General features: G+C 42.3%; 1 protein-coding gene across 2 annotated transcripts in view; it reads right to left on the bottom strand.

Moving 5' to 3' along the window:
* ACVR1 (activin A receptor type 1) overlaps positions 1-12470 on the bottom strand; it is a 59297-nt gene that overhangs the window by 6030 nt on the left and 40797 nt on the right. For both annotated transcript variants that reach the window (XM_068686887.1, XM_068686888.1), the window contains 3 exons: positions 10154-10429; positions 6289-6486; positions 69-199 (listed from right to left, as the gene is read on the bottom strand). In XM_068686887.1, the coding sequence (XP_068542988.1) occupies positions 69-199; positions 6289-6486; positions 10154-10429 (605 nt within the window). The remainder of the gene's footprint in view (positions 1-68; positions 200-6288; positions 6487-10153; positions 10430-12470) is intronic.

Below are 12470 nucleotides of genomic sequence, written 5' to 3'. Positions count from 1 at the left end.
TGCATGACTACAGCTCAGAAGAAGAAAGATCAGCTCATATCTTCTGCAAACCATACACAGGCACTTACAGGGTCTGAGAACCACCTGTTGGGAATGTTTGGCCTTTGCTGATCTACACAGACCACTTTTCTCATGTCTTCAAAACTGGGATCATTTGGGACCAGGTCATAAAATGGAGGTTTATAGTCTTCTACAATACCTAGTGAGATACAAACAAGAGAGGCATTATTTACTAACTGTCAATGAAACAGCATCTCTGCAAAGAGAACACCCATGACCTAACCACCCAAGAAGCACAATAATATTTTTAAAATAAATCAACACCACCATGTCAAACTGTCACAAAAAAAAAAAAAAAAAACAGAATAGCACTACCATAGAAGAGTTTTTCCTACCCAAAATGTTAATTGGCACATACTATAATACTGAAGATTAGAAACCATATCCATTTTGCAGATGCTTGAGCTGTAGTGATGAGAAATAAATTCACTTGCCGCAAGGCCACTTTCTACAATGCACAGAAGTTTAGCGACTACTAGAAAACAGGGATTTCTACTAGCAAAGTATAAAAGTTTCCAGGTCTGCATTGCTTGTTTGTTTTTAGTAGGCTCATCATACACTTTGTCTTATTTTATGATTCATGACAAAGTCCAAAAAGGACACCAGTATCTACAGTCACTAAACGCTGGAAATTCACGTACAATTTCTTGTTATATACATGTAGTAAAATGCCTAGGGTACAACACTAGTACAACATACCATCACAAAACCAAACACCTGGAAGTCTGTGGCAACCAGTATCTGAATGGACTTTCACAGATTCTACTTTGAAAAGTGAGGAAACAAAAAGCTGATGTGTGTGCTCCCCGCTTATCTCCCAGGTTACACAGAACTGGCAGGCTAGAAAGCCTTTTGCCTACTCAGTGAGGCATGTGTGCAGCACTGCTGTTTCATCGGTGGATTAAGCTCACAAATGATCCAGGGAACTCAACTTTCTTAGGAAGCCAATTTAAAAACTAGTGTTCAAAGACAGACATTTGGGCCAGCAGCTCGGAGAAATACCGAGTGAACGAGGCTCGCTGCGTACTGCAGGAACACGGGCAGAACAACGCCAGAACTGCCTTTTAGCAGATGGCAGCTGTCCTATCATCAGATGCACAAGACATTCGGGACATTTTCTGAGAACCTTTTTTCTACTTCAGAATATCCAAAGAAATAGAAACTTTGCTACAGTGGTTGGGATTTAGTTTCTTGTTCTGTTGAAGATGAAGATCAAAATCCCATAGGTTCTCTGTAAAAATCAGTAAATCCCTACCTGAAAAGACTAGTCAAAAGAGAACCGGTCTTCAACAAATGCAGCTCACGTAAGGAATTGGAGGTCAGTTCAAAGATCTGGCTGCCCAAGCAAGCTACCAGAACGAACACCTCGACTGCAGGGATTGCCCTGTGGTGTTCTGACAGGGACACGGGACAGACTGCCTATGCTACACGCTGCATGAAGCAGCATCACCTACACTTTCAAGCAATTCTTAATTGCATATACTGAACATCATCTAGAAGGCTGAAATCTTAGTTTTACACTCCTCCTACTTCCTCCCAGAACACAAAATAAAACTTACTGCAAGAACTTGAAACTACAAAAAAGCTCTTGTGTATCTGTATCCTCTGAAATGGTAGAAAAAGTAGTAGTGGTTTTTTTCTAAACATAATTCAAATGCAAAGCTTCAGAGCTACATCATACAACTCTGAAAGTGATGCCAGGGTCATTAAGACATTAATGGATTACCTTTATCACTAGGAGAGAGTCCAGCTCTATTTTAATTCACTACATTCACATGGTCTTTCCAACAGAGTAAATCGATGGCTACTTCAGATAAGACATAGCACATACGAACTGAATTTGGTCTAGCCTTTACTCTAATAGAGTAGTTCTGAAGTACTCTGCTCTACCACAGCCAAACGTCACAGACCCTGTGGGATCCCCACTGGCTCTGCAACAGCTTGTCTGCTATGCCAGCAAGCCACGGTAACCTCTAGCCCACACTGCTCCTCACAGAATTGTCGTTCTGAACTGTGACACGCTTCCCTTGCCCACTTCCAGAGGAAAGAAAACAAGCCTCTTACTACAAGAGAGACCCTGAAAGTTGTTCAGCATGACCTATAGCTTGCTATTTTCTGGACAGTTTCAAGATGACTTTTGTCATTGACAATAGGGTGTTGTTTTTTTCCCTGGGGCAGCCGTCTTCTTGCTATTCAAATCAATTGGACCTCAGAGCAGCATTTTTTCCACCTTTATTCTTTACAGCTTTAATGAAAGCTTATCCTATGCACTTTTGAATACACTGCTGGAGCAATGTAAGACCTACCCAAATACCTCAGTAGCAGATACAGCCTTGCAGACATACTGCTGATAACATACCAGGCGTGGCTTTGAGCAGCAACCACCTTTCGGTCTGTGGTATTAACATCAAGGTCACAGTACTGGAAATGACACTGAAGGTCCACAAGGAACTGAAGTGTGTGTGTCAGAGGCCAGGTAAGCAAAGATGCCCCAGCACTGTACACTAGGACAGGCACATACCCAGCAGCAGTGGACAACTGCTCTGCAGAGAACAAGCACTGCTCAGAGTGAGATGTGTGGGGCTTCAATCCCACTTCTGAGTACAGGGAGAAATGTGGAAGGGCCCCGACGCAAGCACAAAGACAATGCACACACAAGTACTCCTGGCTGTGGAGGAGCTTAGTAACACATTAAACTCCACAACAGAAAAGTATTAAGAATCACCGTCACCTTGCAGACCATTAGACAAAAGCAAGCCAGATTCACTGGGCAGATTACAGCAACTTCAGAATCTCCAAGAATGGATCTGCAAAACCAGGGTGACTCACAGGAACAGACTTTGTCTTTCCACTCAGAACATGATAGACAGCAAGTATCCACCAGCATAGGATGAGCAGCAAAATGTATAGTGTCTCTTGCCCATCTAACACATGCTAGCACCTGGTTCACACGAGCACACTACCTTGACCTCAGCGTGCTCACTCCAAGTGCCAAAGTCTTATTACAGATCAAACAGGGTTATCTGAATGACCACCTGATGAAGTAACGATTTCCACACAGCCAGCCATTTGGATTTTTGAGAGAAAAATGTTTACTTCACCTCAAACCAGTGCAAGGAAATGAAATTACTTCTGGCAACAGCTAGAAATACAAAACAACTGCAAACAAGTACGGTTAAATTAGTATCACATTCGCCTTAAACTTAAGACTTTATTGACATGACTAATGTCATGAAGTATCCATATTACTGTTAAAAGCGCTTCCATGGTAGCACCAAGCTCAGTCTGAATTAAATTACTGAAGCCTTTATTTATCTTCTTTGGTAGGTCTGCAGCCCATGCCGAGTTTCATACTATCTTTGTTAAGCTGTAAACACAATCTAACCCTCACTAAGTAGCACTATATATATATCTCAATAAATATATTGGGAATATTTAAACATGTGCCCTTTCGTGAAATTTTCATTTTGAGAGGTAACTAGGTAAGCCTGTGTGTTATCTACCATACACACACACAATACAAAAAAATTAACAGATAAAGAGTAAGACATCTAATATTCCAAAAAAGGTTCATCAGCCTCCAAAACAGCACTGTAGCAAAGCAGATTTCAGATGAGCTCCTCAAAATTTAAGGCTAGCAATAAAAACATATCAAAATCTTACGTATGGAGTTTGGTCATGATGTAGACTGCTAGGTTCAAGCAGAAGATGTGCTACACGGCACCCACCCAGGAGCACATACCCCTTTAGGTACTGCTGGTCCCACCACTCTCACTTAGGAACACCATCCCCCAGATGACAGCAGAGGAGCACAGTGCACGCGCTCATCTCATGCACTGGCTCCCACCCTTGTAGCAGGGTATTACAGTGAATTCATCAGCCCCTGTCCTACCACGGCAGCTGGCAGACCACAGACTGCTGAAACAGGCAGAGCACAGAACACAAAGCTGCACTGAGAACAACGCAGTTATGGCTCACATCCTCAAGGCACTCCGACTGACATGAACTGCAACCCAGAGGTTTCCAGATATTGGGAAATGCAATCAGCAACGCTTTGTAACTGCCTACGACATACATTTGCCAATGAACAGAATACAGAAAAATTAACACCATGAATTCACAGGGCTTTCCTCCTTTCTCCAATTAACCACATACACCTTAACGTGAGGTCGTCATCCCTCTCTGTGATTCAGCTGACATGTTCTTGCACCTCCTCTTGCTGCATCCCTCTTCAAGGAACTCCTCTGCTGGGGCAGTAAGAAAGGTGGCAGGATCACAAGCTATGCTCTGGCCACAGACACAAAGCCTGTGGATGTCCCCTTCTGCTCCCAGTGTCACTCCTAAGGTTATACCCAGGAGCTGCACACTACGGACCCTGCAAGTTAAACCCCAAACAGCTGTCTAGCCACACAGATTAACCTGGTCTTTTGATTTCAGAGGAGAATCTATTTTAAATCACTTTAGAATTATTGACGGCTTATAAGGATGCTTCAATTAGCCTGCTGAGCCTACCTGCTGCATTTTACAACCTCTAAGTCAGCTTTGTTTAAGCACCTTTTAAATATCCTAGAGAAGACAGGTGCTTGAGACAGAGCTTGAGTTCCCAGGGAGCTTCCTGGCAAACTTGGAAGGTCCACAGATCTTCTCAGAAGTGCCTCCTTCCAAGGGCCTGCCTTCTCAAAACAAGGCTCACTGCAGTGATGGAGACAACTAGCTGCCTGGTGGCTGCTGTACTGAAACCTTTGGCAAAGGAATAATACTTTCTTTTTTTTTTTTTTAAACTCATGGATAAATTATTTTAGCCACCAACAAATAACATGAAATAAAAGGTTTGTATTTAACAGTCCTGTATTATAACAGAGCAACAGTATGTGCTTGCTGCTAGAGAACCTACATGCTCCCTGGAGTCCCACGAGACAGCAGCTGGGCAGGATTTCCACTGGCTTCAGCAAGCAGAGGGGAGATGGTGCCCAAGAAACAACATGGAACAAATAACTTCCTCTGGCATTGGAGCCAGGCTTTGTTACTCTGCATTAGCTACCACGAGTCTTCACTGCCATGGCTTAGGGCAGCCTACCCCATGCACTCAGTGCTCACTCATACCCATCTCTCTGCACCAAAAATGCTTCCTCTGTCCCCTCTGGCTCTTGGCAGGTGCCTTCTGAGAACATCTGCAAGGAAACCTTAATCCTCTCCTCTACAGTCTTCCCTCAAATTCCTACTTGCAATAGTTTTGTCAAAAAGACGCCACAAACCACTGCCTGCCATTCTGACCATGCTTCCTTCGTTGGGGTTCGTGCTTGGACCAGCTGGCACAGGACATCTGCACTGCGGGGTCCCAGCCACCGGGATGGTTTCAGACATGCCACAGGAACACAACCAAACAGTCATCTTTCCTGAAGCAGATTTTTTTTTTGTCTGATGTCAGTTATGGAATCCCAGTTTTGGCTTACACAGGAGTAATAGAAGTAATGAACAAATATGAAGATTCAGAATTTCCTCAGATTTAAACATGTTACAATTAACAACTTGTCGCTGCTGACATCGGCACATGTGCCCGAGGGACATCTGAGTCCCCAGAGAACAAAACCCAAGGAACAAAACTCAGACAGGACTGCTATGCTGACAAGGACAAGAAAAACCACATCAGCAGATACCCAGCTTCAAGGTTCTTAAATTCAGATTCCTTGGCAATGAAATAATGCAACACCGTGCATTACAAAACAGAAATTTCAAGACCACTTTTTCCAATCAGAATTGTGCTTCAACCAAATCCTGCTTTGTGAGGCTGTTTAACTTGGTAAATCAAGAGCATCCCTGAGTGCTGATCACTTTACTACTTAACTTTCTACATGTCTTCTTTCTCTGTTCCATAGGTACTGTCACAGCAAATAGACACCTAGAAGCATTCACTGTGGTTTAATGGCACACAAAAGTTCAGAGATGGGTCTAAAATTTTAGCTCAACTATTTGAGATAAATTGTTTCTTATCATTATTTCAGCTTTAGCAAGGGACTCTCCTTCTCTTCCTTAAAAGAAGTGAGGCAACAATACTTCACCTTGGTACCCAACTTCAATTCTGAAGAGGCAGCAAAACGTCAGGAATATAAATATCTTGGAGGTCCAGTATTTTGCTGTACAGTCTATGTATTTCAGTGGCAGATGTTTTGCAGTGAATGATTTGCTTCATACACTTTAAAAACAAAGACAGGAGTCCTAGATACTCACCATTGCTAACCATGCGCCTAGCTACTTCCCAGAGGACCAGCCCAAAAGCCCAGATGTCGACCCTTTTGTAAGAGTCGAAGCAGTCAGCCTGGATGGTTTCGTCCAAGACTTCTGGAGCCATATAGCGTTTGGTGCCCACACGGGGATTGTTCCCCACATCCAACTGATTCGTGCTTTGGGAGTGCATAACCGCAAGGCCTGAGCAACAGAAAGACACACACAGTTAAATCCCCTTCAAAGCTGCACATTTAAAATTGACTGCGAGCACTGACACCCATCAGACAGTTTCTTAAAAGGAAGGAACTGAGAGTCCAACCGTCCAAAGATCAACTGGGTCAGCTCCAAACCTGCTGTCAAAAACAGCCACTGTGTCCACAGACTTGGCCCAATTATCTCCTAAGGGATTACCATTAAGCATGTTATTGCACTGTTGCAAAGTGTTATTATAGGAACTGAGTGTTTTGCAGCCACTGGATGTCACCGGCGCTCTAGGCACATACATGCAGAAGGCCAGGCATCTGTTACTTAGAAGAAAACAATTTCACCCAGCATTCAAATTTATTTATAGAACTTTTGGGTAGGCGGTTATAACCAAGCTGTGGGGAAAAGAAGAAAAACACTGCATGATGGATATACGCAAGTTAAAAAAATAAAGCTGAAAAATAAAACCCACCATATTTGTAGTAGCTTGAAAAATAAACATCCTCAAAGTGATCTAAAATGAGTCAGTCAAAACCACTCTACCTGGTTTCTACTAATTACCAAACATTTAAGCAAAGAACATTATGTGAGGGACTAAATTACTGTAAATTTGGAAACACACAAAGTACTCATCTTGCCATGGTAAACAGAGAGCACTGCAAATTGAACAGCAACAGGTGCATGACATAACTAAGCAATGGGAAAGAAACAGACTCTGATTTCCTCAACAACTCTTGTAAGAGGGACATATACTATTTACATTTAACATGACTTTATTTTAGATGAAACTTAAGCTTTTACTTCAGTCCCACAAAGCACTAACCTATCTGCAATACAGATTGTATTTCATAGTAACACGATCTGGACAACTCTCTCCTGCAATTTAAATGCCCTTCAGATAATTTCAGGTTGCTAAGAAAATGCTCATAGCACTTCTAGAAAGATACCGTATTTTTTTTTCCAATCCTGAATATGTACTTATTATTATACATACATATGTATATTTAATCTTCCACACTGGAAACAGAGGTTAGAAAAAGAGTTCCCAGCAAACTCTGAACATGGCAAGACTCTGGAGAACTTTTGTTAAAAATTGTAATGCTCCATCCAAATTGGGCAAAACAGATCCAATAAAATGACAGGTCAAAGGTTTAGGGCTGAGGGATGCAAGTCAGCATCCTGTACGCTACAAACCAGAAGTGTTGCAACAAGGTCAGGGGACAACCATGTTGTAATCAGGTTCTCATCATGGTGGCACCCATGCTGCTGACAAGTTAGGAAGCAGATATTGCACTGCTTCGTTTTCCTTTCACCTCAGGAGATGTCACTGCACATTTAAAACAATGGGGCTCTTGTTGTACAATAATACATCTCTGGGGGAAAATTGTCAGGGATACGTATTAAAACACATTGTTTTCAGGATGGCAAACGAATCACCTTTAGCATACTGGAATATCTTCCAGAAACAGAAATCGAGCAAATGTATTTTATTAGCATTCTTTGCATTGTCCTTACAAATACTATACAAATACCAGCTCTTGCTTCAGCCTGATGTTCATGTCTCTAGGGGGGAAAGTGATGGTGGAATGGAAGGAGGGAGTAAAAAGAGGGTTGAGCTTATTTTTCTTTGTATACAAGCTTTATTCTGCCATTTCTCAATAAGACCTGTTACCATACACATGAATTGCTTTACAAGCAGAACTGACTAACTACAGGGCAGAACTTCTCCAGGTCTATCAGTGGTCACAGACTGAAGTGAGGCTGACATCTGTCCTTGGACTTTATCACAGGTTCTGTTTAGCTAGGACATACCTGAAACAAGACAGTTTTGTAACTGCAGCTCTGGATACTTGGGGTGCTGTTGGAGATGCAAGCATCCAGCTCGGTGCTGAAGGACAAGCAGAGCAGCCAATTCACAAAGCTCTTGTGCTTACTGCCAGCCACAAGGACTAGGACTGAATGGCAGCAAACACCAAGCACCAGAAGTGGAGCATCTGAACTGCAGACAAAGTCATACTCCAAACAGCAGACATGTGTCAAAGCAGTTTTATTCCTCAGTTTTCCAAACCAACACATTCTTAGTGGGTACATCGCAAATCCAGAACCTGGGGTGACTGACAGAACCAAGTCCAGCTTAGCTCTGGGCAGCTGTAGTGAGTCTTTATGTGCTCTAATCAGTCTGTAAGCATGATTTTTTCTTTAATAGCCCATTTGTTGAAACAGAAGAGAAGGCCACCAGAGAAGGAGAAAAAAGACAAAGCTATAGAGGAAAAAAGGGCATGAATATATCCCAGAAGCAAGAAAAACCTTTGTTAAATCTTCTCCTTACACATAAGTAACAAGTAAAGACTGCATCACAGGAGCATAAGTTTTCAAGTTTAAAAAATATATATTTTATCATAAAAACTAAAACAGGAAACATTTATGGCTGTACTATCTCAGAAAATCTCTCCTATTTCTGATAAATGTAGTAGGAGGGCTACAAAGATGCTCAGAGGGCTGGAGCACCTCTCCTATGAAAAAAGACAGAGAGCTGGGGCTGTTCAGCCTGCAGAGAAGGCTCTGTGGAAACCTCATTGCAAACTTTCAGTACTTAAAGGAGTCTTATAAAAAAGATGGAGAAGGACTCTTTACTTGGGTAGGTAATGGTAGGACAAGGGGGAATGGTCTTAAACTAAAAAGACAGATTTAGACTAGACATTTCAAGGAAATCCTTCGCTGTACTGCTAGCAAGACACTGGAGCAGGTTGCCCAGAGAGGCTGTGGGTGCCCCATCCCTGGGGGTGTTCAAGGCCAGTGCAGATGGGGCCTTGCCAAGCTGACCTCATGGGAGGCGTCCCTGCCTCTGGCAGGGTGTTGGAGGTAGATGATCATTAAGGTCCCTTCCAACCCAAGCTATTCTACGGTTTCACGTGATTAGCGTGGTGATAATCAATGCCAGTTATGCTCTAGCCTCTTCTCAGGGTGAATTATGAATTAGAAGCCAGTCTGTGAAGTTTTGCATTTTTCAACATACACCTCCATTATTAGTATTATTTTTAATTTACTGTTCCCCCTGCAAGTTTAGATAGGCTAGCCCTCTGTGGCGCAGGTGTGTGGCATTTATGTATTTCCTGGGTGTTTATGTTCCACAGGAATTATTCATTGGAATGAACATTCTTGCAACTCTTCTCAGCATCCTACCCACTTAAAAGCCTAAAACCAGCCGGTCAAAGGGACTTCAGTTCTGGTCTCACTGAATTACCTGGGGAAAGGCTCTAGCTAGACGGATGCCATTAAGACCTACAGAGCTTGGCACAGTGAGTGCATGATGCTTAGACATCAAACAGGAGGACATTTACTTCAGAAGCAAAGCAAACCCTAACAACTGCTACGTGCAGAAATCTATGAATGGCATTCAGCAACTAAAACCCTAAGAACAAGTCAAAAACAATGCATTTATTTCTGAACTCAGACGCTGTACTGAGCCTCTTCAGTAGTGGTGGCAGCAGAGCAGCATCTCTAAGTTGTAAGTGCCATCTAGCGGCTGTTATAATCCTGCAGGGTAACACCAAAAAAGGTTATTTTAAGGTTACTTCAAAGCTTTTCAGGTTGGGTTATCTAATATATTTATAATTACATTACTGCAGAAACACAGAGTATATCAGCACTGGAATGAACTCACCTAGATCTGCTATGCAGCACTGTCCATTTTTCTTGACGAGGATATTTTTGCTCTTCAAGTCCCGATGAGAAATGGCAGGCTTCCCCTGGGTTCCAAATATCTCAATGTGCAAATGTGCAAGACCACTAGCTATGGACAGGACTATTCGCAGGCAGCTGACAGTGTCCAGGGTAGTGAGCTGCAGATAGTCATACAGAGACCCCATTTCGTGGTAGTGGGTAATTAACCACAGCTGGGTACTAGAGTTTCTGGAAGTCATATCAGATGCAATAAAACCTTAAAAAAAAAAAAGGAAGAAAAAAAAAGATGACAGTTCCTTCAAGACTCTCCTAAGAAAAGAATCAATACTACTAGGCCTGTCCTGTAATTTAAAACTTAATTTAATTAAAACTTGTCCTCCATCACACTGCACTGAAAACAGACTGCAGGTTATTACCATGATGGAAAGAAGATGATTTATTCTGGAACTAACTCAACCCTACACACAAGAATAACCATATCCTATTTTTTCAGTCACACCAAACAATTACTTGCCAGGACCACATACTTGAAAAAAGTTTTTAAAACACATTTGTTTTTTGTTTGTTTGTTTCCACTCTCCCTCCTTCTCTTCCCTTCCAAAAGACTTGGCAGGTTTAGCTTCCAGTTAAACAACGAAACCACCAGGCAGTAGTAGCACATCTGCTGTTGTCCACTCAACAGGATTACACTGCAAAGCAGCAATAAAATTTCATTTCTTATTCAAGGACAAGAAGTAGCCAGCGTAAGCTTCTGAGAAAAGGTTTAGAAGTGTTTCGTGTAAGCTTCAAATCTCAAACAGGCAACGTATGTTGTTCCAGCTTCACATTTACATTCAAGGTGAGTCTCTGGAGCACTTCATCCATCAGCCTTCACGTGTCAGAAGCTTACTGTCCCTACAGGAAATGGCACACCCTTCAAATCAAACAGATTGAACAAAAGCACGTCTCACCACAGCAACAACTTCCACCCCAACGCTCTGCTTGTTTAAAAGGCCACACAGGGATGGCTGCGGCCTGACCTCTGAGACTGCTCCAGCCTCCAAATGCCTGATCTCCTTAACTGCACACCGGCTCACAATGGAGCTGCAGAACACAGAGCAGCAGATGGCTAAGGAGAGCTTGGCAGCACCAGGAGATTAGCACAGCAAAAATAGCAGTAGGAGCAGCTCTACTGCAAAGCAGGGTGCACATCACTGCCATGGGGAAGTAAGGCAGAGCACCTTTACCCGGCACAGCTGTATCTCAGTGATTTTCTAGGAAGGAAGAAAGGAATTTCTTTTCTAAGCCCATGAACTGTCTTAAAACTGAACGTAATGTTCAGGCGTAGCTCCCTTCCTGGTACCTCTGGATTTGTGGAGGCACACTATTGGTCTCAACAGCTTTAGCTGGGAAGCAGCCGAAGTTTTACTCTCAAGACAGAGAAACAAATCATGTTTATTAAAAGCCCACATATGACATTTGTCAGAAAGAACACCCACCACTTTCTCTCCTAGAAGTCAGATTTCTCTACAATGTGACACTTCTGTAATCCGTGATATTGTTTAATATTGCATCTAAAAAAATTCTATAAAATAGCCAACAAATTTGACAGTTATCAAGAAAGACTGAACACAAACAGAGGAACATGGGAAGTGTGTAACGTAATTTCAGCCAAGTTAGTTGCTCTCTGGGGAAGGAAAGTTCAATAACTCACATTTCAGGAGGCCACTAAGTTATTTTTGTAGTAACAAAGGAATTGCTTCAGGAAACAAACAAACATCTAGCAGGGTAAGCTATAGAGCCAAGGAATATTCTCAGTCAGGAAACAAGAAGAAGGAGCCCAAGTAAAACTGACTGAAGTAAGACAAATTGTGAGCGAGGTAAAGCCAGTAAACAGAAGACAAGGTGTTACTGTTATTTGTAAGGCTGGCACACCAAAGAAGGTTGTCTCTACCAGGAATCAAAGTGGCTACTTAAGCTTCAGCCAGGGTTAACACAACAAAAGCAGCCCTTTTCTAAGCTCCTGGAACTGAGCGCACGAGGTACTAAGGATGCAGATTAAAAATCATCGCACGTTATCTTGTTTCCTTGCAAGTACATATTGAAGTTTAAAATGCAATTATAGTTTAAATTAAACACCACAGGTTACTTACCAGTTTGACCCAATCTCTGTGCAGAACAGTTGCATTAAGCAGAGAATAATGAATTCATACCACAGTTTATTCAGGCACAAGGAAAAAGATTCAAATATTTAAGTCCCCTTGTAAACTCCTCCCACTCTTTCTCCCAGTTAAACTAAAGTTACAACAAAATCAGAT

This window comes from Anas acuta, chromosome 6 (assembly GCF_963932015.1).
Source record: "Anas acuta chromosome 6, bAnaAcu1.1, whole genome shotgun sequence".
In the NCBI taxonomy this organism is placed as follows: domain Eukaryota; kingdom Metazoa; phylum Chordata; class Aves; order Anseriformes; family Anatidae; genus Anas; species Anas acuta.
The sequence above is the reverse complement of the archived record's forward strand: the minus strand, read 5'-3'. Positions and strand labels throughout refer to the sequence as shown.